At 51.3% G+C, this 27,201-nt stretch overlaps 1 protein-coding gene across 2 annotated transcripts; it reads left to right on the forward strand.

The window, feature by feature from the left end:
* Nucleotides 1-26,610, forward strand: GSS (glutathione synthetase). Of its 2 annotated transcripts, XM_075563733.1 has the most exons (13): nucleotides 1-72; nucleotides 4,012-4,146; nucleotides 10,773-10,918; nucleotides 13,781-13,856; nucleotides 14,143-14,282; nucleotides 14,945-15,061; nucleotides 17,642-17,722; nucleotides 17,821-17,898; nucleotides 19,327-19,393; nucleotides 22,962-23,156; nucleotides 23,535-23,616; nucleotides 24,905-25,094; nucleotides 26,147-26,610. In XM_075563733.1, exons 2-13 carry the CDS (start codon nucleotides 4,018-4,020, stop codon nucleotides 26,268-26,270), a joined length of 1,425 nt encoding a protein of 474 aa, XP_075419848.1. In that variant the 5' UTR covers nucleotides 1-72; nucleotides 4,012-4,017; the 3' UTR covers nucleotides 26,271-26,610. The 2 variants fall into 2 exon arrangements, with proteins under 2 accessions (XP_075419848.1, XP_075419849.1); XM_075563734.1 differs by lacking the exon at nucleotides 1-72 and having other exon boundaries at nucleotides 4,073-4,146; nucleotides 10,820-10,918.
* The last annotated feature ends 591 nt before the right edge of the window (nucleotides 26,611-27,201 follow it).

Here is a 27,201-nt window from a genome sequence, read left to right on the forward strand (position 1 = left end):
AGGACCCGCCCCCTGACGCTCGGGTCTCAGCCAGAAGAGCTCAAGTACGGCGGCCGGCGCGACGACGAACGAGTAGGTGGTAGCGCGGCAACGGCGGCCGCCCAGGGTCAAGTTTCCTGGGAGGAAGGCTGTGCGGGAGGGTTCTTGAGAGAGGGGGGAGTTGGGAAACTAGGAAGCCTCGCTGCTCAAACTCATCCGTCCCATCGTACCGTCGGGCGCTTGATGGATGACCCGCTTTTGGGGAAGGGTTAGACTGGCGCGTTTTGGCTCCAGATCTCTCGGAGCTGACCACTGGCCAGGCTTGAGAGGCCAGAGCCGGAGGGATAGCGGGGCAGGGAAAGGCAGCGGTTCGAGCGAAATTTACGATGGGATGGGAGTGAGCGGGCCGGTGAAGTGCGGCAGGCTTGGGCTTGTGGGCGAGTCGAGGCGTCCGTTGCCCGGGGCCTCAGGTAGGCGCTGGCCTCGCCCTCTGGATAAAGTCCGACTGGATTTCCGCGTGGGCGTTTTAAAGCTTTTGGCGACAACCACTGATGAACTCATGGCACGTTCATCGAGCACAGTACTGACTTGATCGAGAACAACGCGAGCCCTAACGTCCGGGAGAAAGTCACGGGTAGTAGAAACCCTGAATGGAAAACAGGCATGTGACTGACCTTTGAGACAAAATCGTGAAGGCTGGTCAGAAGTAGTGATGTGTGACCCTGTACCAAACAGTCCAACGCCCGTGGTATGGCCTGGAGCGGTGAGAGGCTAGCCTTTGTTACGGTCACTGCAGATACCTTTCTGTATTTGTTAAGTGGCAAGGGCTAGGTACACATTCTCGGTGTTGGCTATCCAGGGAGGATGGACTGTAGCCTAGAAGTGTAAGGGTTGGGGTTCTATGGCGGGGTTTGGGGGAGAGATTACAAATTCTTTTCCTGTTGTGTGGAGACTTCCAATAAATAGAGATTATCTTCTAGTTCGAAGGTCAAGAAAGCCCTGGCCAGAAGGCATAGATTTAGCAGATGTCATCAACAAAGCAGAACTAAAGCCCCAAGGAAGGCTAAGCGTGTTCACAGAGAAAATCTAAATAGAGGGAAAAAACAGAGGACTCAAGACAACACAAAAGCAGCTCAGTCCCTTTAGAGATGAGACCGGGTTGCCAGGAGTCAGAACTGATTTGATGGCAGTCATTTTGGCTGAGAGGAAGAGGTGTCCAAAGAGCCTGAAAGGATAGCCAAAGAGATCAAGAGAAACCTAGAAGCCATTCGGAAAAACGCCAAACCCAGTGACCCCCCTCCATGAAGTTTCCACTTGATAACCTCCTGAAACCCTATGCACTAGCCACAGCGAGCCTCTCTGTTCCAGATGATCGTGCTTCTGTACACATAGCGTTCTGCGACCTCAAATACCTTTTTGCCACTTCTGGAGTTTGAACTCAGTTGCAAGTGTCCCGCCCCCGCACCACCACCTCTGTGAAGCTTTGTCCACCCATCTCCGGCCCCTGTCAGGCAACCACCCACCTTCAATGCTCTCTCAGCTCCTGAACTTTGTTACAGCAGGTAGCACTTTCCATAATAGCTTTTCTTCCTCTGTGACTCTCTGACCTCAGGAGCCTGCCTCGAGGTACCAGACACAAGACACAAGCTCCGCAGCAAACAGATGTTGGAATCCCAGAGTTGTGGAGAGGGGGCAAGGGGTGTGGGGCTAATGGCGGGTTCCATTGCTCTGATAATCTGAGTCATAGGCTCTACTCCTGGCTTCGTCATTCGACTGCAATGTGACTGCCAGCAAATTCTGTCCCACTTGTAAAGTGGGTTTAGCTCCCATGTACAGAACTTCAGACACTGTGCTGAGCAATTTCATCAGAGTTTGTTTCTCATCAAATCCACATGGCACCCTTGCTTATTAGGGAAGTTATACCATTAGGGGCTCAAACCCGGATTTGTCAGACTCCAAGCCACCTCTTTTATTGACCCTGCCATCATCAGCCTTTCACCTGACTGGGAGGTTGCCCGGGGCCTCTTGAGATCATGTGTTCTTTTACAACATTGTGCTGAGGCCAGCAAACTATATCATCTGGTAGATGCCCAGTAAGGAGCCTGGCAGTGTGATGGTCAAGTGGGCAGCAGCTAACCACAAGGTCGGTGTATTGCACCTATTAGCTGTCCTGCAGGAGAAAGATATAGTAATTTGCTTTCATAAAGGTTTACAGACTGGGAAAGCCTATGGGGCAGTTCTGCCTGTCCTGTAGGGTCACTATGCGTCAGAATCGACTCAGTGGTGGGTCTGGGTTTGGTATCCTTGCTCTGTTCTGAAGGATGGAGCTGAATGTAACAGTCTGTCATTCTCTTTGCTTTCTTCCTGGGGACCACGGCCATTTCTTGAGCTAAGCAGTCAAGTTCTATTTCGAAATTCAATTAACATGAGGGCAGAACAAATTAATAGTTGGCATTTCTGGGTTTTATCTGGGTCTTCTTACACCCCTGAGGCCTGCTTCAAATTGAATATCATGAAGGTGTGAGTTGTGCACCTGTATATGTTCCTGGGAACCCAGTCAGACTCCGATTGCATTTGACGCTGGAGGTTCTGATGGTCTGTCTTTTCTAATAGGAGCCCTGGTGGTGTAGTGGCTTAGTGATGGGTGCTGTGGTGTTGTGTTGGGCTGCTAACTGCAAGGTCACCAGTTCAAATTCACCAGCTGCTCTGAGTGAGACAGATGAGCCTTTTAGCTCCCGTCAAGATGTATAGCTTTGGAAACCCTCGGGGGACAGTTCTGTCCTATAGGGTTGCCATGAGTCAGAATCAACTTGATGGCAATGAGTTTGGAGATTTATGGCCATGTGCTTTCTCAGAAATATAATCTGGAGACATAAGTCTGAAAATAATCATCATTTATCAAGGGGTCACAAGGGTGGGAGTGAGGGAGGGAGGGGGGAAAGAGGAGCGGATACCAAGGGCTCAAATAGAAAGCAAATGTTTAAAAAACAAAAAAGAAAGTAAATGTTTAGAAAATAATGATGGCAATATATGTACAAATCCATACATACAATTGATGTATGGATTGTTGAAAGAGCTTGTAAGAGCCCCCAATAAATTAAAAAAACAAGAAATGTAATCTTTTTGGTGCTTCCGCGAAGACAGGTGCTCGTACATAAAATGTTGTCATTTTCTGTTAATAAGTTTGTTTCTGGTTAGTACAAAGGGAGCAGTCATCCCTGTATTATCAGCACTTCCTGGTATTCCACAGAGAGCGCCTGCCTGCCCGCCCCCGGACATCACCTGTGGACTTTGAGATTGGCCAGCATGTATTGTCGAAACTGAGAAGGAAATTCATAATCTACTACAGTGGGTCCATCCCTGAAAAGCTTGCTGAGAATACGTGCTTACCCTCCCTGCCCTAAGGCCTTTGGGATCTGAATCTCCAGGATGAGGCCTAGAAATCTGTATTCTTTCCCAAGCCCCAGGTTCGGCAGCCACAGATCCTCCTTGTTTCACGGGCTGAAATCGGCAGCTCTAGGAGGGGAAGGACCTGGCCCCTCACATGGGACGCTCGTGCCACTTTCTCTAATGAAGAGGGCTGGGCTCAGTCCCGGTTTTAGGAGGCATGACCTTGGGCACATCATTTCACTTCTGTTAGCCTCCACCTCCTTGCTTTTCAAGTATGAAATACCGTCCTGGTGTTAGGAGTCAGGGTGGCGATGAGAATGTTTTGTCAAGTATTCCATCTCGTGCACAGGGAAGTTTTCTAGGAGTTGAACCCAGCGAATGTCCACATCTTGGTAAAGACCAGGGTCCCTCTGTGCTGGAGGGGGGCCACTAAACCAAAAAACCCAAGCCCATTGCCACAGACTTGATTCCAACTGTTAGGGACCTGACAGGCAGCCATCGGGCTCCCAAGACTGCCGTCCTTACAAAGCAACTTTGCACATCTTTCTCTCCTGTGGAGCAGCGGGTGTGTTGCACCAGGCAGTTTCCACGGGGATGGGCCCCAGGACATCGTCACCAAGTCCTCTTCTCCATCTTGTGCAGGCTGGAATGGCCACCGGCTGGGAGAGCTTCTTGCAGGATGAGCAGCAGCTGGAGGAGCTGGCAAGGCAGGCCGTGGATCGGGCCCTGGCTGAGGGTGTGCTTCTGAGGACGGCCCAGGATCCCACTTCTTCAGCCGTAAGCATGCTGTCTGCTCCCCGAGACACTGCCCGCACTCCCCCAGCCCACTGCTTGGGCCCTGCCTTGCTGGGAGCAGCTCTTTTAGGGCAGAGAGCCTCGCTCTTGTAGTGTGTCCTATCCCTAAAAGTGACTCCAGGAAGCCCGCAAAGCAACAAGCAGCGCTCTGGAGCAGTCAACTTAAAATCTGGGATTTGAAGGGTGATTTTTGGCGATTTACTTAACCCCTCTCAACTGCAGTTTCTCATTACCTTGCTGCATTGTGAAAGAATTAAGAGCTAAATCTTAGAAAGCCCTTTCCCCCAAAACATACTGTCCTCAATTCCATTCCCACTGCAGTCATCCTAAAGGACAGTAGAACTGCCCCGCAAGGCTTCCGAGGCTGCAGAGCTTCATGGAAACATGTTGCCTCGGTGTTCTTCAGTGGAGCAGCTGATGAGTTGGAACCACCAACTTTTTCCATAGAGCCCAACCACTCTCACCACTGCGCTACAGCGATGTTTGCTCTTAGCCTAGTGAACTGCTGTTTATCAAGACCCCGAGCCCACCCTAACCACACTCCTTTCAGTGTCACTGATTTGCTGCCTGTCATTCTGGGTCTCTCTGATTTTGTATACACGTATAGGAAGGCATACACCATTCTCTAAAACCTAAAGTTGTAGAATTCATATTTATTCTGGGTTTTCCTTTGACAATCTGTCTTAGAACTCTTTCCAGCTCCCTCCATCGAGATCAGCTTTGTTTGGTGTACAGTATTCCAGGGTGGACAGGCCACAGGTGTGTTTTCTCCACTGAGGGCTCTTTAGGTGATTCTCATGTCATTGGGATGCTACAGGAACACCCGTGCACCTCTCCGAACGGACACCTGTGAGCGTTGGTCTAGGGTTGATGACATAAATGTAATACCGTCATAAACGTAATCCAAACCACCTCTTTAAAAAACTTTTTTTCTTAAAAACAAACCAAAAACACCTTTGTGACCAGGTACAAGAGTTTCATAGTTCAAAAGTCAAATAGTACAGGAGTTTACAGAGTATTCTGTAACTGCCTGCTAACCTGGTTTCCCGGCCCCAAGGACAGTGTGTATTTTAACGTATGGTGTACCCCTCAAATAGTTTGTCACAAACAAATACGAGTAAGTCAAAACATATTGCCACAAAATGATAGACACTGTTACTAAACAAAAATAACAATATGTGATGTGAATGTTTCTCGACACACCCTCCATCTAGATGTATACCTGTTCAAGGCCTTGTCTCCATCTCCTTCCCTGAGCAACTGCGTGCTTTAGCATGTCCCATGGCAGCCTCGAGGGACTCAAACCAGGCTCCTCCTAAATGCCCTTTCAGTTCCAGAGGAACAGTCCCTTTGATGAGAAGATGGAGATGGGGCATGGCATTGAACGAGCCCTGAAAAGGCAGAGGGAGAAAGGAAGAGCACAGCAGAGGTCCAGTAGCAAGAAAGGGCAAACATGTTGAAGCGAAGGCAGCAGAACGGGAGCCCGTGGGTGGCTTAATGGGAAAGCAGGCAGGCAAAGGAGTGTGGTGAGGAGCAGGGGTGAAAGGGGAGGCTCAGCTCCACTCTGTAGTCCAAGGCTCTGGGTGTTCGTCACCTGTGACAGTTAGGGAGCTAGGTTTTCTTGTTGTTTAATAGGGGACACAGTTCAAAAGATATTCAGGAGAAAGCCTCCTTCCAGTCACTCTGGCTCCCAAGAGTTAATCATTGTCAATAGTTTTCTTCAGTGGTTTTTAAGTTTTATTGGCATATAATCACATATCATCCAATTCAATAGTTCAATCATATCAAGGACAATTATGCGGTCGTTACCCCAATCAATTTCAGAACACACCCCCTCCCCATGGTTAAATCGCCTTTAAAATGAATTGTGTCACCGCCATCAGTTCTAGTGCTCCCTACCCCCTCCTGCCTTCGTTTGTTTACTTCCCTAATCCCCTCCCACTCCCTATCTCTCACCCCCCACACACATCCCCTATAAACCGGTGCATCGGTTATTGTCTCTATGCAGCCACTCCCTCTGTGCCTCACAAACTGGAAACGCCAACAGAAACAATGAAAACCCCAAATGAAATAAAGTGGTAAGGATAAAATAATAATATAAAGGTAAAAATACAAATAGTAAGACTGAAAAGACCAGCAATATTTTAAAAAATCCTGGATGAAGTTTTTGTCGTGGAGTAAGTGTGAGATACTTGCACTTAAAACAAATTCAGGTTGGGGTAAGAGGGAGATCAACTGACCAGTATCAAGCTCAATCAGCACAATCAGGTTTATAATGCCCTCTGTCTGATAGTAAGGCTGTTCGAGACCCTTGCCTGGGACTAGAGGCTAAATCTGACTAGATACTCTGCTCCTGCTTTCCTCCGTAGCTTTCTACCACTTGGATGTTCATAATTTTAGCTCGGATACTTTTTCCTTCATCATATTTGAATGTTATTATTGTCATCTTTGGATCACACAAACTGGTGTGCTTCCTCCATGTAGACTTAGTTGACTCCTCATTTAGATGGCTGCTTGTTTGACTATCAGCCTTTAAGACCCCAGACAGTATTCCAGTTGACAGCCGGGCACCATCTGTTTTCTTCACCACACTTTGCTGTAGCACCCTTATCTTCAGTGATCATTTCATGAAGGTGAGTATTGAGCTGGGCCATGTGGTCAGAACTATCTGTTCTTGGAGTGGTGTCAGAGTTAAGTAGGAGCCCAGAGTCCATCTGCTTGTCCGTGGGATGTGCACAACTCAGGTTTACTTTGGCAGTTATCTGTGACAAAATCAAAACCCCGTGAGACCACCTACACCGACCACAGCAACAAACCAGTCAGCAAACAAACAAGCGAAAGGCAGAAAAACAAAAACCCATCGAAACAAAAAAGTACATTGTCAGTCACCCTCCTGGGGGTATGAGACCATTGCACTGATGACAGCATCAGTTTTCTCAATGACACCGCTCTCTGGACCCTGGGGGTCTGAGAAGTCAATGTGCCACCTTGAGCCGCAGCCCAGGAGTTGTTGCCTAACACCTGCGGTTCTCAACTGGTGGGTCACGACGACCCCTTTGGGGGTGAACGACCCTTTCACAGAGGTTGCCAAGACCATTGGAAAACACATAAATATTTTCCTATATATAATTACATATTTTTAAATCACTTTATCGGGAGCTCTTACAGATATGGTAACATTTCATAGTTCAGTCACATCAACCAGTATTGGACACATCACCACAATCCATTTCAAAAATTCTCTTTCATTTTGACCCCCTTGATATCCGCTCTCTTTGATCCCCTCCTTCCTCCACTATAATTACATATTGTGTTGTCATTAATCACTATGCTTTAATTATGTTTAGTTATGTACAATTTGTAACAATGAAAATATAGCCTGCATATCAGATATTTACATGATAATTCATAGCAGTAGCAAAATTACAGTTATGAAGTAGCAGCAAAAATAATGTTATGGTTGGGGGGTCACGACCACATGAGGAATGGTATAAAAAGGCTTGCAACATAGGAAGGTTGAGAACCACTGTCTTACACAATTCAGTCTCCCATTCCATTGAGCTCTGTATACCCTGAGTATGGGGACTGGTGCCGGGGTGGGGTGGGGGGCTTCCTGGAGAAGTTCTTCCAAGTGCAGACCTCTGCCCAGCAGATCAAAACCCGTGATGTCACTATGAGCATGGGTCTCTTTCCATTGGACTTCCATCCCTCTAGGTTCAGTGACCACCATGTCCACAGTCTCTCTGCTTCCTCGCCCCTCCGAGCACTCCAGTCCTCAGTCCAATGTGCAGGCAGCTTCAAGGCAAGGTTCAGTTCATTCATCGGGGCCTCTATATTAAGTCCTAGTGTAGCCCCTACGTTATGCCATCCTGCCTGTAAGGTCAGCCAGCATCCAAGGTCATCGTGGTGCTTAGTCCATGGTGTGGTTTACCGAGGGCAGGGTAAAGCATATTGGTGTTGTCTGCCCAGGAGCATATAATCCGACCCATTGTCCCCTAAGTTCTCTACAGTCATTGTTTAGCATCCCTTCCTGGTCTGAGGTTACTCCTCCCCAGTCACCCACCGTACCCACCAACAGAACTATCCGTGTTCCCTCCACATTGTAGATGTTCTCCTCCCCTGAGAAGGCTTGCTATTCTGCCAGCATTCTCCTTCCATTCCAGTGGGGGCGCAGGGGTAGGGAGCGCTTGATTTGCCCCAGTCTGCTCTCATTATATAGCCTCAAGTAGGCGGTCATCTCCCATTTCCCCCTCTTGAGGGAGTGATCCCAGACAAGGTGAGAGCTCCTCCTCCACAGCAGCCGGGCTCTTGTGAAGTGCACGAAAAGGCGGTGATGCGTGGTTCATGGCCGGTGGGCGGCCTGCTCCCCTTTTGTTCAGGAATTGGTTCCTAAGGTTGGTTTTAATTGGTGTTTCTTCTTACCTTTTGTGGTTGACTGAGGTCACTCGGCACAATGGTTTCCAGGTCCTTCCAGGGCGAGTGGTGTTTCTGTTTTTCAGGCCTGCACGGTATCCCACTGGGTGCATGTGCCACCGTTTCTTTGCCCTTTCCTCCACTGCTGGCCACCTGGGCTGCTTCCACTGTCTTGCTGCTGTGAACTGTGCCGCTAGGAACATGGGAGAGCATACCTCCATTCTGGTTGTGTCTCTTATTTCTTTAGGGTATCTGCCTACTAGTGGGATGGCTGGCGCACAGGGGATTTCAATTCTTGCCAGGGTTTTCCAAAGCAGGAGCCAGCCCTAAAACAAGTAGATACGCCCAACTCTTCTCGATGTGATCGAACAATTGAATTGTATGATACATGAATTATACACCAATAAAACTGTTGGGGGAAAACAAACAAACAAACAAACATGCGGATAGATGTGCCACATCTTTGGGAAAAGCCAGCTCATCTGGCAAGCTGAGCCTCTTTTCTGGCTGGCACCGATGGGCTGGAGCTGCGTTGGCTGCCCTCTTTAGAAGCATCAAGCATTAGGTGCCGCCATCCCCGCCACGCCTGGTAGTTTTCCCGACTATGAAGCAGAGCTTTTTCTGTCATGCAGGTGCTATAGTTTTCCTTACAGTCGAAGAATATCAGTCTAGTTTACACGTCTCTGTCCAAAGTGAGATGATGGTGTGTGGCAACCTTCACCCAGTGGACAAGTGGGGAGCAGTTGTATGAACTCTCTCCTACTGACCCCCTCTTCAGGTGGCCGCATGAGTCCCGAGAGCGGCGAGCAGAGTCAGAAGGAAGTCTTAGCAGCAAAATGATCCAGACCAAATGGGTCTTGTTACAAGAGGCAGATCTCTGGAATGGTCAAGGCAAGGACAGTGGCCACCCCTAGGTGTAGCCGGGGTGTTCGGCCGGTCACTCCTTGCAGACTCTGCTGTCATCCCCAGTCTAATGCATAATGTCTCAGGCAGAATAAACCACACACCACACTCCCAAACAGCCGCCTCCGTTGTACCTTAAAGCAAATGCTGAGGAGGGTGAGTGGGGAATTAACCTACCAACATTCAAAATGCGTTTACCCTAGGTACCCCTCGCTTCTGCTTCTTCGAATGCATCCTTCAAACCTTCTCACCGTATAGTCTTCTGTTTGGTTTTGAATGCCGTTTCTGTGTTTGGGCTTCGCTCGGTTTTGTCCCACAGACATGGACTACCACGATGGTGGCTGATAGTCACTCCAAGATTTGGTCCTGGAATGCTTTACAAGACAAGGCACCAGGCCAGCCTCTCGTTCATCAAGGTCTAGTCATTGTTGAGAAGCTCAGAAGGCCTTGTGGCCAATGTGAAACAGTATCCTAGATGGTCTCCGGGTTTCTCACTGTGCCAAAGTCCAAAGAAACACCAGTACAGTTGAACCTGCATCTCCATCTCCAACACGGGAGGCAGGGTGGGAGGGGTGAAGGGGCGGGGCTGGAGGGACCACTCATGGGGTCAGAGGACACTTCTGCTACAGTCCTGCCAGCAGCCCCCTATTCCCTCCCTCACCACAGGGCAAGGGCACAGGTGTGAGCTCCTTACATGGAAGGGGGCCTACGGTCAGATATCAGCCACTTCAGGGCTACGTGTGTTAGTGTGTGTCTGCAGGCATGTATATGGTACCTGTTATGTAGCTACCATGCTGGTTCAGACCCAGTTTCACTCACCAGCTGTGTGTGTGTGTACATATGTACACAAAAATATATAGATACATGTGTGTCTTTGGACAACCTGAGTCTTAAGTATGTGTCAAATATGGATGGTAATAGTATCTTCCTCATAGAATTAAATGATGAATTTATGTGTTTAAAATAGCACCTTGCATCGCTTCTTGTGTTTTGCTTTTTTGCTGTTAATAAAACATGCACACACTTTGGTTTCTCTACAATTTCCATTTCTAATAATGTGGCTTTAGTGTTTTTCTGAATTGTGATGTTTTATATGCTAAGAAATAAAATGCCCCAGCATCCAAAAGGTCTTTTTGTATCCTTTCCTTGTCCTGTTCCCACCACCACCACCCTCCCCGTAACCACTATTGTGCAGTTGATGTAACCTGAGTCAACCTAGGCCAAGCTTTCCACCAGGGTACGTTTACAGCAGTCACAGGAGTTCCACCCCTGTCTTCCCCTCTCTCAACCAGGTGGTGAGCTATGCCCCATTCACGCTGTTCCCCTCCCTGGTCCCCAGAGCCCTACTGGAGCAGGCCTATGCCGTGCAGATGGACTTCAACCTGCTGGTGGATGCCGTCAGCCAGAACCCCGCCTTTCTGGAGCAAACGCTCTCCAGGTACAGGGCTCTTGGAGCCACCAGAACCAAGGGGCTGGCTGGGGCCATGACAGCTGACTTGGCGGGGTGGGGAGGCGTGTCAGAGAGAGGAAGAAGGCAAAGCAGTAGACCAAGACACTCGAGAGTGGGTCTGTAATCCTGGTTTCTCCCTGCTGTGAGCTTCCCTTTCTTCTCCTGTAAAATGGAGAGGACAGGGTCACTCGGCTCCTTTCCAGCTCTGGTGTTCGGGATCCTGTGCTTCATGGCCCTCCGCTTTGAAGACTGGAGTTTCCACTTGGAACTAGGGAAGGTCAGTCCTTTTGCGTTCCAAAGAGAAAGGCAGAGGCAGGAAATGTCTCTGGGTTTAAGTCAGAATTCCTACATCTTGCCCTGGACAGGGAGTGAGCCCTTCCTGCCCCCTCGGGCCTCTCACCTGCGGGTATAGACTGGCCACAGCCAGGGCAGGAAGCAGCAGGACCCTGAAGTGAGTCACCTCATGCTTCCATCCTCTCCAACCTTTCTCCCTGGAGCTGTTTTTCTTTTCTTTTGCCCTTCCTTTCTTTCTCCTTCAGACTCTGGGGCTTTTGTTATAGCATCACATATCAATGCTTTGCTGGTTGTATGCTTTCAATTTTTCTTTTAAATGTTTTATTAGGGGCTGCTTTTAATTTTTCAAAATGTAAACATATGCACACACTTTAGTTAGAGACAAGACCTTTTAAAAAGGTAATGTGCCCCTGGGAGTGTGAGTGGATTGGAAAGGACACATTGGCAGGACGTGAGGCTGACTGGGGTGCAGTTGCTTGTGAATGGGGAACCCAGGGCCTGCCCTCTCTGTCTTGCCTCAAGGAGGCCGACATTGCTGCCGACTGCACTGGATGATGGGAAATGGGATTAGGCTGGTTTGTGACCTCTCTCCCTCACCACCACCACCACCCACAGCCCCCATCTGTCACCCCCAGTGAAAGGTAACCTGAGGCACAGGATGAGTGAGAGGTAAACTGAGGCACGGGGAGACAGACAAAGATAACTGAAAGGACAAAGGGAGAGCAGAAACAGAAATAGCTTTATTAGCAGGGAGCTCTGGGCAAAGCCCCATGGTCTAGCAAGTAGCCCAGAGGAATCTCAGGCTTCGTCCAGCAGCGTCTGGGGTTTTTAAAGGAAAGCGGGGAGAGGGGGTCCATGCAGCAGCAGCAAGGTTTATGGCCCATCGTGGAGTTGATCAGGTCTGGCAGGCAGGCCGACTGGTTCTCAGAGACATTCCGAGCATTGTTCTTCGGTCTCCTCATTTCAGGGGACAGCTGCTGACCTCTGGGGACATGCAGGGAAGCGGGGTCCTGACCTGCTTCAGCTCAGTCCAATCGCCCACCTGCTTTGCTCCTCCCTCCTGGGACACAGCAGCTCCCGAGGGAGAAGAGCCGGGGAACACAGGGCGAGAACAGCAGCCTGAAGTCCAGGCTGGGGGAAGGATCCACCACAGAAAGGGCAGCAGGGAGGACACTCCTGCGCTCCGAGAGCATGGGAGGGACCCACTGACTCTAGTCGGCGTTTCCGAAAGGGTTAACCCCTACCCGGAGCAGCCCACCGCCTCTCCCACGTGGCTGGTGGGTTCGAACGTTCAACCTAGCGTTTCATGGCTGGTGCCTAACCCACAGTGCCACCAGGGATCCTGGAGTGCCGGAAAGGACCCCAGAAGAGCTGGCTGTGGGGCAGAGGAGCTTTAGGGCAGGCCTGAGCTACCTGGCGCCCGGACTGGGCCACATGGGCTGCGTCAGCTGTGCGGAATCCGCCCTGAAGCCTGAGAGGCAACCCCTGGGGTGGCAGTTGCCTGTGAGCCCCGTCTCCCTGCTCCTCTTCCTGAGGAGCCCCCAAACCATACTGGATGAACCCCTGCCACGTGGCCTCTCCCACTTCACAGAGGCGCCCAAACTCATTTGGCCTGTTGCCTCCTTTCAGAAAAGTAATCCTCAACACTTTCTTGGTCGTGAAAAATGTTTGTACTGTAGTCCGTCATCCAGGATAAAGTGTAGGTATCTGCTTTTACAGCCCCTGCCCCACCCCACTCCTTCCAGTGCCTTGCACGGGACCGTCTATGATAATGAGCGGCACAGACGCAAGCGGACCTGCCTTCACGCTATGCATAATCGCATGATCACGTGGGAGAGCCAACTCCCATCAGCACACATAACAGGGAAAATGGGAGCTGTGGCCAGTGCTGTAAAGGGCACCGCGGGAAACCTGGCCCAGACAGGGATGGCTTCATCTTGGAAAGCGCATCTTGAGGAATGGTTGCTAAAAATACAAAATGAAACAGGATATTCCATTAGATCAGAAAAAGCCCATTGGGGCTTAAGCTAGCCTCTGATCTGTAGAGGCAGGTGTTGGGACTGGGGGGTCGTCTTGTCCCGGGAGTCCCGGGTTTCAGGGAAGCTACCGAGAGTTAGGTCAGCTGGAAAGCTTGCCAACCACCAGAGCTGGCGCAGCATAAAATAGTCGAGGCAATCGCGTGCCATTTTTTAGTTGTCAGGACTAAGAGCTATATTTCATTGCTACGTGTGGTATTCCATCTTCACAACTCAGTGCTATAAATCCGATGATTTTCCGCTGCACTTTACACACGGACAAGCCGAGTCATGGAGAAGGGAAGGGACCTCGTGTTGCCTGGTAGTGAGTGGGAGATCTAGGATTTGAACCCAGGCCATCGGGATCCAGCGCTGGGTCCTTATTCACTATTTTCTACCATGCCTGTATGGGGGGCGGGAGGAGTGGGTATTCAGCTTTTGGCTGGGAGATCTGGAGAGAATTGAGTCAAGGAGAGAGTAGAACCCCTGGACATTTAAGGTCTCATGAAACTTGGAAAGTGCAACCTGTCGCCTCCTGCAGCACCATCCAAAGGGATGACTTCACTGCGCGCCTCTTTGACATCTACAAGCAAGTTCTAAAGGAGGGCATTGCCCAGGTGAGCCCTCCCCACCCTGGTCTGGGACCTGCCCTTCCCATTTCCATTTTTTAACCAAAATTTGGCCCAGGTCCGGAGCTAATGGGAGTCTGCTGCTTACTACTGGGTCCCTCCGGGTTTGTACATCAGAGACCAATCCTGGGGTGACCCAGAGAATGCGTTTTCCTGGGTGTGGGAGTGTTATCGAGGGCTACCTTGCCTGCTCTATGGCCAGCTCTCCCCCGCCCCCCCAACCCCCTGAATCAGCCTTTGGGGAGGTGTCTTCAGCGTGCACTTTCTCCTACAGACTGTGTTCCTGGGCCTGAACCGCTCTGACTACATGTTCCAGCGCAGCGCTGATGGCTCCCCAGCCCTGAGACAGATTGAAATCAACACCATCTCTGCCAGCTTCGGGGGCTTGGCCTCCCGGACCCCGGCTGTGCACCGGTGGGTCCCTTGGGCAGCCTGGGCCTACAGTCACAAGCTGGGCCACGCCTCTCCAACTCGGACTGTGCCTTCTTGGGTCCCAGGTCAGGGGTTCCCCAGGCAGCACACTCCACTTTGGCATGTCCGGGAGCTAAGGGACCTCGGGGCACATCTGGTTGTGCCCCCTCATTGAGCTAGTGTTCCAGTCAGAGGGAACAGTATCTGAGAACCCTGAAGTGAGAAAGAGCTAGAAGTGCTGGGGGGACCTGAGAGGAGGTCTGACTCCAAGGCCAGGAGGGATGCCGACCCTGGCCCACCTGAGGGTTGAGCCACAGCCAAGGCCACCTCTGGCCCGCTGTCATGCTCCAAGGCGTTGTGATTCCCTATGGTCTGTGGCCGGAGTCTAGTGAGCGCCCAGGGGCCAGGGCTCCCGCTCCTTGGGAGGCTGGGATAGTCACAGGACCTCAAAGCTCCCCTGGGTATATTCCCCTGGCACCCCAATGCTAGACTTAGGGCTCCTAGCAGATTCCCGTGGGAGGCGGATCCTCCAGGAGCAGGTTAGGAAGGTGCATTCCTAGTGCTCAGCTGATTCTCACAGCGCTGTTCCTGCAAGTGACCATGAGGCCACAGACACGGGGCTCATGCAGGTCTGCAATGACCAAATAGCTCTCTCTTCCTAACAGACACGTTCTCAACGTCCTAAGGAAGACCAAAGAAGCTACCCAGATCCTCTCCAATCATCCCAGCAAGGGGCTGGCCCTAGGGATTGCCAAAGCCTGGGAGCTCTACGGCTCAGCCAAGTAAGGGGGTTAGACTGGGGCCGCAGTCGCCTGCACTGAGCTCAGCCATCGTGGACACAGCCACCTCCTACCTACCTGCTATCATTAGGGAGCCAGGGACTTTGTCAAACCATGAACGCTTAAGCTTTCCAGTGCCAAAACGATCTTAGTGGAGTCTGGGGCTTCCTGCTAAAGTTCCAGGGCAGCAAAAAAGAGGATGGTCCATATCAAGGTGGGTTGACACCGTAGCTGCTTCGATGGCTCAAGCCCAGGAACAATGCTGAGAGTGGGGTTCTTCAGCGGAGTTGGAGGCAGCACGGGGCCACGTTGGCCCTTTCCCCTGAGCTCCAGCTCCCGCGTTGTGCTGTGGGGGTGATTATACTGCTATGAAGAGAGGCAAACCATTGCCCTCCAGTAGAGTCTGACTCCGGGCCCTGTGTGTTCCAGAGCTGTCCCATAGGGCTTTCTTGACCATAACCTTGATGGGGGCAAATCACAGCGCCACTAAGTGGGCTCATGCTAACCTTCGCTGTACCGTTCCAATTTTAGTATATGTGCCGCGGCAGCGAGCACCAACTAAGTGGACTCCACCCACCAACTGCTAGGTTCATTATTGAGCTCAAGCCATTTGTGCCACCCAGGAGCCAAAAAGAGAGTCAGCGTGATCATTACATGAGCTCATGGATAGGAAAATAAATGATAGCCAAAGCAAAAAAAGAAGAGGATGACAATTGCCACAGGTCACTTTCTTATAGAGCAGTCACAATCATAAGGTTGTGACTGTCACCGAGCTGGTTTCAGCTCTCAGCGACCCCATGGACAACAGGTTGAGACACTGCCCAGGCCTGCACCCTCCTCACAAGAATGCCAGATAGCATGTAACTAGTGCTGGTTTTATCTTACACAAGCCGCCTGAGGCTCAGGGAGGTTGAAGAACTTGCCTGAAGTCCCACAGCCAGTATGCGTAGCTATTCCTGTCGGTCTGTCTCTAACGTTCTAACTCTCGGTGATCCTGCTCTGCCTCCTAGAGGCCAAGTGCATTGGAAAACTCAAGTGCAAGCATTTGTAGAGCAACCATATTTCGTCATCCATCATTCCAGGCTTTTTAAAGCAGACTAGAAAATAAGTTATGATTTCAATTGGAAAATAAGTTATGGTTTCAACTTCGTTACGTTCTTTGAAAACCTAAGGTTTGTGGTTGGAAGTAGCAAGAATGAGAAAAGGATATTTTGATGGTAAAAGTCTGGGAACTACTGTTTAACCCCTTTATTTTGAATGGGGACTCAGGTCCCAAAGAAGGAAACGGACATGCCCAAGGACACAGCGTGAGACACTGGCAGAGCCAGGAGTGGGATTCAGTCCAGCATGTGGCTGCCGCTTCACCTTCCTTGGCTGCCACTCCACCTTCCTTAGCTGCCAACTTTCCCAGAACTGAAGGCAGAGGAGTGGACTTGCTTTCTGGCCTGGCGGGGAATGTTTGGGCCGGTAGTAAGCTGACTTAATTACCTAGAGCGTGAGGTGCCACTTTGACCTAGTACATCAAGCCTCTTCTTAGAGCTGGGCCAGGCGCCACCCACCCACCCCTACACATCCCAACCCAAGAGCGAGCAGATCCAGCTGCAAAGTGAAGCCGGGGCCCTCGGAACTCTCAGGGTCAACTGGCTTGAGGGCACTGTTTCGATCTGCTCTCTTGGGTTCCCAGCTCCAAGCAAGGACTCGCCTCATGTCTCTCCTGCTCCTTCTGAGGTAGCTCGCAGGCTGGACCCTACCTGTACTGTGACTCCATAGAGCGGAGTCAGGCAGACAGGGTCCTGCTGAGATGAGGAGAAGCGGAGGCAGACCAAGGAGAGGCAAGGAACCCCACTTAGCATCCTCAGCCAAAATCTGAGCCTCCCAGAATCTCAGCCAAAAGCCGCAGGCTGCTTCAGGAAAACTGGAATTGGGTGCAGCTGAGGAGTGGTCCAGACAGTTCAGTTCTCTGCCTGAAAGCATTTCTCTGAGGGCCTGCGTCCCTCCTCCTTTAAGAAAAATGTAGCCAAGTAGCGGAGAAGCAACCAGGGAAGCCCCAGTGATCCCGTCCCCACCAGCAGACCCGACCCTGTGTACTTGGCAGGAAGGGCGGGGGGTCCCGGGAGCTACCGTCTGTCTGGCTCCCTGTAGGGCCCCTGCTGGCGCCCCACGTCTATGGTGGACACGCAGTAACCGGGTCCTGAGTCCCCAACCGCCACTCTTGCTCTTTCTTGACTCCCACCTGCTTATTCCCGTAGCAGGTTTTAGAATCAGTAGGTGAAACTCTTAAGAACGCCTTCTCTTGGGGGTTTGTGATGGTTTTCCATCTCGTATTTAATTGGAGCAGAAAGTGGGCATACCAGATTGACCTGCTAGAGGACCAGGGCCAACTCCATCTCCCCTAGTTTCCAATTTTCAGGCCTAGCGCTGGAGGCCATGTGAGCTGGGGCCCAGCCAAGCGGCTCCTTCCTCCAGAGGGTGGGTGAGGCCCAGCCTCAGGCCCGCGCTCTCTCCCCAGTGCCCTGGGCGCTCTCTCCCCAGTGCCCTGGGCGCTCTCTCCCCAGTGCCCTGGGCGCTCTCTCCTCTCCGCAGTGCCCTGGTGCTGCTGATTGCTCAAGAGGAGGAAAGGAACGTGTTTGACCAGCGCGCTGTGGAGAACGAGCTTCTGGCCAAGTAAGGGAGGGAGGGGCGGCCCCAGGGGCGGCCCCAGGGGTGGGAAAGGGCATTCAGAACAAACAAAACTGCCACTGTTCCCTGCCAACTCGTCCTAGGAGCATTCACGTAATCCGGCGAAGCTTCCAAGACGTCTCTGAGAGGGCCTCTCTGGACCAAGACCGAAGACTGTTTATGTAAGTGGTCCGGGAGAATTACCTCGGGCCCCTTAGAGTGCCAATTGATGGGCCTCTTCCTGCCTGCCCCCCTCTTCCTCAAATGGTCCTATCCACTGGGAGATGTGATGACTCGTTTTCTTCTCTCAGGATGGCCGGTCTGAGTTCTGTCTGCCCCAGGAATGCTGGAGCAGACCAGCCAAGCCCAGCTTCTGAGTGAGGGGCTGCATCAATGAGCTATGGGCATCTGGATAAGGGCATTCTTACCAATAACCTTGGTTTCTATGTGTGCCCAGGCTGCCAAAGTCTGGTTGACCTTCTTGGTCAAGTCCAGCCTGAGCTGTTGAACTGGGCAGTCAGGAAGGAAGAGGGGCAGTCTGCTCATTTGGTGATGGATCTAGGTATCACACTCGGAGGTCAGGCAAGACTCATGGGCCCTAATTGGTGTTCCAGTCTGGGCTCTCCCCCCAGGGACCACAAGGTGGCCTTGAGGCCACGGATTCTGGTAGCACTGCCCTGTGAACAACCTGCACGCAGTCCCACAGTCTCACTTGCTATTTTTAAACAGTGCTTTTATCCAAACCAGCTGGTTCTTTTATTTTCCAGTGCCAATAGATAAATCGGACTCAGTCAAAAGAAAAGGGGAAGAAGTTTAAAAAGACAGTCTGTGCCTTCATTTAAAAACCCCAACTCACTGCCATCGAGTAGATGCTGACTCATAGCAGCCCTACAGGACAGGGTTGAACTGCCCCTGTGAGCGCCTGGGACTGTAACTCTTGAGGGGAGTAGAAAATCCCACCGTTCTCCCTCGCAGCAGCTGCGCTCTTACTTAGGCACTCACTCGGCGCTGGAATTGCCCTTCCCGCTACCCCTCAGCCACTTCAAGCAGTGAAAGCATGGGGTTTTTGATTTTGCTAAACAGGGCAGGATTTTTCTGATGTTCAGTAGTTATCCCACGGAATGTAAGGAGCACTGGTAGTGCTGTCAGGTAAATGCTGACCTGCTAACCGTAAGGTGGGGGCGGTTTCAAACTCACCTCCCACTCTGCAGGACACCGATGAGGCTCTGGCTCCTGTAGGGAGGGCTTTATAGCCTGAGAAACGGAATAAAAGAGTCACTGGGGAGCAGAATCAACTTGATGGCAGTGGAGTGTGTGTGTGTGTGTGTGTGTGTGAGAGAGAGAGGGGTGGGAGGCTGAACTGACCTGCTTCAATTCCGATTACCAGCTTGTTGCCATGAGCTTCCTAGAATACCTGGAGATCTTCCCAATTCAAAAGCAGCTTTCTTCAGCAGTCTTGGCATCCCTTCCTGCACACCTCCATGGGGCAGGTACCTACTTCTACTGATTCCAACGAACTCCTGTCCTGGCTCCCACTCTGGACTGACTTTCAAAGGGGCCGACGTTATCCGGATGCACCCAGGACTGAACACTTCCTTTGTGTTTTCCAGGGACGGCCAGGAGGTTGCTGTGGTCTACTTCCGAGATGGCTACATGCCGAGTCAGTATAGTCCACAGGTTGGTATTTTCTGTTTGACCCGCCGTGTGTGTGTGCGTGTGTGTGTGTAGATTGATTGATTTGAGTCGGTTTACATTTCAGACCATTATTTTTTTTCAGTAACTTAAACAACTTATCAAACCTCCCAATAGCTTGCCCTGCCCCTCCCCCACTCCCCCTCTCTTTTCCCCCTTCCCCTTCTCCCAAGTTAACATCTGTCTACCTCTAACCCATTTTTTGCCTTTCTGTTTCCCTCTCACCCCTGGTAGCCCTCAAAGTCTTTCTTTTGCTATGAAAACCTTTATCTTGATGCTTTTTCTTTTGTAACCACTATCTCACACGTTTGCCCCTTTGCGGTCGACTAACTTCACCCAGCATCATGTCCTCCAAATCCATCCGTGTCCTGAAGGGTCTCAGTTTCACCATTGATCTTAAGCGATGCATAGTGCTCCCTTGTATGGACGTACCAAAGTTTAGTTGTACATTGGCTCCCCGATGAGCATGTAGGCTGTCTTCCATCTTCTTGCTGTTGTGAACATGACTGTGCGTGTGTCTGCTCGGGCTCACCCTTGGTTTCTCTAGGCTCTCTACCAAGTAGCACGCTTGCTGGGGGGTATAGTATTTCTATTCCCAGCTGTTTGCAGAAGCACAGTGGCCGTGCAGTTTACAGTCCCCCCAGCAGTACTGGAGAGCTCCACTCTCCCAACACCCTGCAGGCATTTGTGGGTTTTCTCTTTTTTGAACTTTGCTGTCAATGCTGGTAAGTGGCGGTATCTCATCAGTCTTGTGATTTGCATTTCTCGAATGGCTAGTGAACATTAGACCATTCTTTGCCCTCTGGGATGTGCTAGTGCTCTAGAGACCCAACTCAGGTGGCACAACAACCTGGGGTTCTCCCTGGGCCCTGGCTTCAGTTTCCCCTCAGGGAACTCGTTGCTGGAAAGTCCTGTTGTCTTGGTTTTTTCCTACCTCTCGCTCTCCACAAACAACACTGTCTTTCAGAATCTTGAATCCTTAGGAATCCATGGGACTCCGGCCACTCACACTCTTTCCAGTGGTAGGGTGCTGAATGCTACCGTCTGTCCCTCTGAGGGGGAACAGCCCCGGTGGCGAGCACTTGTGGATTTTTATGACAGAAATACTCCCACTGTGGTCAATCTCAAGTGCCTCCAATCACCATCCCCGAGCAGAGTTGGGAAGAGATACCAACCCTAGCACCCCACTGGCCATTTTCTTCCCCTCCGGGTTTGCTGGTCCTTTATCTGTGGCAGAAAGTGGTTTGTTTGTTTTTCATTTATTTTTTTTAACCCTCTAGCTCATTCACGATAAAGACAGAGTGACCGTAGCACTTTAGCTTGCTGTCCTAGCAGGTAGTTTCTAGTTACTCTGCGTGACTCCATTTACTCCTATGCTCGCTCCCTGAGGTCTAGGACTAGCTCCATGACACAGACGGCAACACTGAAGTCTGGAGAGATGCCAGGTCCCACAGGGAGCTGCCAGGCTCTCTGACCCTTAGTCCAGTGGCTTCCCCAGCACACCATTCTTCTCCCCTAATGTCCCACCATGTCCTGGTCTCAGTTAGCGGGAGGTCAAGGAGGAAATAAATTGGAAAGTAGTAGGCGTCGGAGGCCGAGGGTCATGAAACTGTCTCTGTGCTCAGAGCCCTCTCTGGAACTCAGCTTCCCCAGATCAGCTGAGGGAATGACATTTTACACAATGAGGGACTACACTTCGTTGACTGGAGAAGTCTCTCTAAAGCTCAGCTCGACGAGGTACCGAAATGTTGAGCAGTGGTGCGAACGTGCTGACTAGAGCAGAAAGAAGTTGTCCACTGGGGAAAAGAGATCGAGGTCCTAGGTCAGCGGGGCTGGAGGCAAGGGGCCAAAGGAAACCTATCCAGAGAAACAAGGTGGTGCTGACAAGAATAGGTTTGCAACCTGACCGAAAACCAGACTCACTGCCGTCAAGTCGACTCTGGCTCAGAGAGACCTTCTAGGACAGGGTAGAACTGCCCCTGTGAGTTGCCAAGACAGTAGCTATTTATGGGAGTAGAAAGCCTCGTCTTTCTACTGTGGGACTCCTGGTTCTGAACTGTGACCTGGTGTAGCCACTGCACCACCAGGGCTCCTCAGGTTTGGAACAAGGGGGTCAAGTTTGCAAGACTTGACTTGATCATGAGTAAGTCCCTAATCCCCTCTGGGTTTTGCTTTCTCTCACAACGGGCTCTTCTCCGGGTTCCTTTCTGAGGTCCTGGCCAGTGACACTTCCTGGAATGCCAGCCCAGTTGTCAGGTGGCTGAGCTATAACTGGAAACCAGGCAAAGGGGCACCAATTATATCAAAGGCAGGCCAGCATGGCGACCGCGCTTTACTCCTTTGGCCGCAGCCTTGATCCTGCTGGGGGAGAAGGCAAGGACAGACCATTTCCATAGTGCTCGAGGAGGAGGACCAGAGCTGTGAGGCATGATCCCCTGCTGCGCCCTGCTTCACACACACCTGAATTCTGGACACACCAACCCATTGATCCTGTGATTATGCACCTGCGGCCTTTATGTCTATTGCTGTGCTACCCTAAGCCGCACCTGTTTTCAAGACCTCGCTCCAATTTCACTTCATTCAAACACACACAGATTGAGCGCCTACAAAATGCCAAACACTATGTTGAGCACCTTGAGCCACCACGAAAAAAATAACCCCCCGCGCTACTCTGCGGGAGAACGATGAGGCTGTGTACACTTAGAAAGACTTACAAAGCCTCACAAATCCACAGGCAGCGTTACTCTCTCCTGCAGGGCCACTGTGAATCAGAATGGACTCATGGCAGTGAGTCTGTCCGTCCATCCATCCACCCTGATAAAGCTGACGACAGTCTGGTCAGGGGGATGAATATCAGAAAGTTAAAAAAGAAAAATGAGTTTCATTGTTGTTTGTGGGTGTTTTGTTTTGTTTTTCTTTTGCCAGCTAGGGAGTGAAACCACAGAGTGAACTGAGACGTACGGGAAAACCTCCGTTAAATCGGGTTCAGAGACGGCTTCTTTGAGAATGACTTTGAGGCAAGGCATAAGGATAAGTAGGATCCAGCCATCACTGGAGAACTATAAAAGCATTCCAGGCAATGGGAAAAGCAGCATGCATGCAGGCCCTCTGGAGGGAATGAGTCTTGTGCCTGCGAGAACAGACAGGCCATGTGGCTGGAACCCAGAAGTGGGAGCTGGAGGGTGGCAGGCGAGGTTGAAGAAATACACAGAGCCCGATCCCATAGGCCTTGGTCAGGAGTTGGGGTTTGCTTTGGAGAACGCTGGGAAGCTGAGTTCATAAGCTAGTGGCCCACCTTCCAACCTCTTCCTTGGTTTCTCTATCCTCCAAAGCCTTTGATCATTTCCTGCCTTCACGTCTAGTCCTGTGCCAGGGCGCTAGAAGTAGGGCTCTCCAAAGGCAAGAACTCTGTACACAAGGAGGGATTCACACCTGCCTCACACAGGTAGTACAGTATCCCGGGGAGACCCTGGATGAGGGAATACGAAGCATGATCCCAGCACTGCGGAGGTGAAATAAAAGTCGAATTCCTTTTGCCTTCATCCCCGTGCAGAACTGGGCAGCACGCCTGCTGCTGGAGAGATCGTGTGCCGTCAAGTGTCCGGACATTGCCACCCAACTGGCTGGGACTAAGAAGGTGCAGCAGGAGCTGAGCCGGACGGGTGTGCTGGAGGTGCTGCTACCTGGCCAGCCTGAGGCTGTGGCCCGCCTCCGTGCCACCTTTGCTGGCCTCTACTCACTGGACATGGTGTGTGGGCAGCCCGTGGAGCCCAATGTGCTGGGGCTGGATGTGGTCAGAGATGCTCTGTGAGGACCATTAGAGGCCTAAGGTGGGTGGGGCATCCTCATGAGTGGGCGATGGGGATACGCAGGGTAAGTAGGGGAAGGGACTGGTGCAGACAGGAAGAGGGGGAATTGCTGCACCTTACAGGTCTGCTGCTGCAGAGCCCTGAGCGGTTGCCAGAGAAAGGCCTGTTCTCACAGACCTGTTCCTCTTGCAGGGGGCTGGATGGGGGTCACATCCAGAGAGTAGCATCCAGCCTGACAGGGCTTATGGTTGTCCCACATCTGCTCTTGCCTCTTCGGCTTTAAGACTGCTGGTGACGGCTTGCTTGCCTCCCACCAGGGTGAAGAAGGGGACCAAGTCATTGCTGAGGCCCTTGCGGCTCCTAACCGGTTTGTGCTGAAGCCCCAGAGGGAGGGAGGAGGTGAGTATCTCCCTGTGCAAGGCTGCTCAGGGTGAGGGACCAGAGGCCGTCGCCAGCACTGACTGGCACTTGCTGTGGGCACAGCCTTTCCCTGGGGAGATACAAGAGGAATGGCCTGCACCTTGCTCAGTGTCCCAGCAGACCCAGTAACCTGTGTTGAGGAGTACAGGACGATTTGGCCAAATTTAGCTTGAGGAGCCTGTGGGGGCCTGGTGGGGAGTGGGGAAATCATCAGAGATCGCATGGAACATTTATCTATCTTCCTGCCTAATCTTTGAGCCCAGAAGAGATTATTATTATTTTCATCTTGCTCTTAAGGGGGTGGGCAGGAGTTTTCTGGGTACAAAAAACAACAACAACCGGAAGAGCATCCATACAAAAAGACCCACCACAGCAAAGGCCTGGGCCATGAAAGCCCCGTGCTTGGAGATTAATGAGTAACTAGTGAGCTTGGAGTACAATGATTGGGGTTAGGCAAGATGGTTTGGCCCTTGTTTATAAAAGGCATTAATAGAAGTGAGGAAACTGAACTTTATTCTGAGGATAGTAGGAAGCCACCAGGGAATTCTTATGAAGGAAGGGTGCCATCCAGGGCCCATGTTTCAGTAAAGTGTGGCCTGGACTATGGGCAACATTGGTGACAGAGACCACGGAGAAGGCTGGCTGTTCAGAAGAGCCACGAAGAAAGAGACCTGAGCGAGGGCTATCACCGTGTGGAGAAACGGTTTGAGTTAGTGACTGACAGCGAACCCGAGAGAGAACAGAGAGAGAGGAGTTAGCAATGACGCTGAGATGCCTTCCACCTGAGTGTAATTGGGAAGCTCCAGGAAGGGCGGGGTGAAGCACAAGTAATGAACTCTGCTTGGGCACTTGGAGTTTGCGGGCCTGGGGGGCCTCTAACTTATGTCTAGAGCAGGGAGCTTTTGATGACAACCTGGCAGTTCATATAGCTGGAGCCTTGGGCATGGAAGAGTGCTCTCCCTGGGAACATGCGTGTATATGGAGAATGAGGTTCCCAACACTTAAGAGAAGAGCCAGTGGTGGAAAGTCACACAGCTAAGAGAACAAGGGCGAAACTGTGGACGTTCACATGGGTCAGGGTTCTCCTGCCAAGGCTGACACCCTGTCCTCGGTCACCAGGCTGGCACTGCCCTCATTATGCTGATGTCAGGAAGGAGGCTGCTGACAAGTAGCCCACTCAGACTTGCCCACATGACCCCCCGAAGTGAGGACATCAGTTGAGGGGGGCACACAGAGGGTCCAGAGTAACTAGCCAATGCATTTGCAGGTAACAACCTATACGGAGAAGAGATGGTGCAGACACTGCAGCGACTGAAGGACAGTGAGGAGAGAGCCTCCTATATTCTCATGGAGAAGATTGAACCTGAGCCTTTTGGGAATTGCCTGCTCCGGCCTGGCAGCCCTGCCCAAGTGGTCCAGTGCATCTCAGAGTTGGGCATCTTTGGGGTGTATGTCAGGTGAGCAATCAGAGGGGCTCTTTCTATTACCTCCTAGCTAGAATGCCAAGCAAGCCAGCCCGGAAGGAGCACTGGCCTGACCTCATCAGGAATCCTGGAGGCAGTCCCAGCTCTGCTAGTCCTTGGCTGTCATACCTGTTTCTTTTTCTATCAAGTGAGACCAATGACCCATGACCTCACAGAATTAGCAACTAAAGGCCAAATGAGATACACTTGAAAGGAAATTTCAACACACACACACACACACACACACACACACATACCACCACCACCACCACCGCCACCGCCCCCCCACCCCCAACCAACCCCTGGCCTAGGAGCCCTGGTAGTGGATTAGTCAGCAGTTTGAACCCACCGGTGCTTCCGCAGAAGAAAACACCTGGTGATGTGCTTCCACAAAGATCTCAGGCCCTTAGGGAACTCTACAGAGCAGCTCTACTGTTATAGAGGGTTGCTTTTGAGTCGGAATGGACAGCACCTAACAACATAAAAAGCATTATGTAGGCAAGTTCAAGGGCCAGCCCCTGGGTTGAACGTTAGATCAGATTGTGCTAAATCAAGAAGAGGAGGACTCAGGCATGTGTATGCCAACAGCTCCTGGTCCCTCATGCTCCTTCCTTCAAAATACTCTGAGATGCCCTCCATACACTGCCCGCCCCCAACCCCACCACCTGGATCATTTCTACCTGTACCTTTCCACCATCCCCAACACCACCTTAGCCATCTTGAGAGAAGTAGGAAAGGAAATTCATCGCCACTGAGCACAGAATACGAGTCTAGCACCATGCCAAGTATCCTAGCCATACTTAATTCCCACGACCATATTGCAAAGTAAGATGTTTTCTTTTCTGTATTTTAAATTGAAGATTTTTTTTTTTAAGTAACATGCTCAACGATGCCAAGCTAGGAGTCAAACCCAAATCTGAGTCCAAACGCCTAGCATTTTCTTGAGGCTAAGGCATCCCTGCTTTGCTCAGCTGGGACCCCTCAAAGGTTCTGAGTGTGGGGCCTGAGTCCAGGTGAGAGTTGTGTATCTCCTGCCATCCCTCCAGGCAAGGAAAGGCACTTGTGATGAACAAGCACGTGGGGCACCTGCTTCGAACCAAAGCCATTGAGCATGCTGATGGTGGAGTGGCAGCAGGAGTGGCCGTCCTGGACAACCCGTACCCTGCATGAGGACCAGTCCCTGTGCCCTGTGGAGAGGTTGCCCTCCTCTGCCTCAGAGGCCTCTCGAGTCTTCATAGAAGGGCAGATTCTGGATGCCTTGCCCCATTACACATCTGAGTAGCAGATAAGCTAGGTTTCCCTTGAATGAGAGCTGGAGGTCTTCAATTCCTTGGCCTGTGAGCACAGGTGACGGGAAACTACTCTCAGCTAAAGATCCATGGATGCTGCCTCACGCCAGTCCGCCCGCATCAACCTTGCCAGCAGGTTCCAATGCCTGGCTCGGGATAGGACTGAAGTGGAGGGATGTAGCCTTTCTCAACTCCGCCTTAAATAAAACGATGTTGCTGTTTCCGTGGTTCCTTGGGTTGTGCGTATAGGGGACACGCCACCATCGGAGTCAGCCCATTCACGGTGGCTTGGAGGTGACTGGCATCATGGTCTCCCTAGACTTAGCCCCTCTGACCCTGAAGTTCCAATCCTTAGTTCTTCCCTTCAGATCCCAAAGAAGAGGATCTCTGGCAGGAGTGCAAGAGTGAGCGTAGTTCATGATGGGACCCTGTCTGTCGGCTGTGAACTGGCTCCAACTGCTTTTGAGTTTTCTGCTCAACTGGAGGATTTGTCAGGAGGCCTGTGAGTGAAGCCTGCCCATCTCTGCCCAAACCAAAAGTCCCCAAAAGATAAGGTGACCAGATTTTAACATTGGTAAAGCGGGACCCCATTGATAAAACTCATATCCTGGCGAAATAGCCACATGGCAGCCGAAAACCGTATACCCTGACTTGTCGTGCATTCTTCTAAAAATTGGGACATTTTTTAAATGCCATGGGACGCGGAAAAAATTAAAAATCAGGACTGTCCCGCCAAAAGCGGGATATCTGGTCACCTTACCAAAAGAGGGCGTGGGGATAGACCTGGGGGACCACTCTCTTTCTGTCCCCCT

Source organism: Tenrec ecaudatus, chromosome 12 (assembly GCF_050624435.1).
Source record: "Tenrec ecaudatus isolate mTenEca1 chromosome 12, mTenEca1.hap1, whole genome shotgun sequence".
NCBI classification, from domain to species: Eukaryota; Metazoa; Chordata; class Mammalia; order Afrosoricida; family Tenrecidae; genus Tenrec; species Tenrec ecaudatus.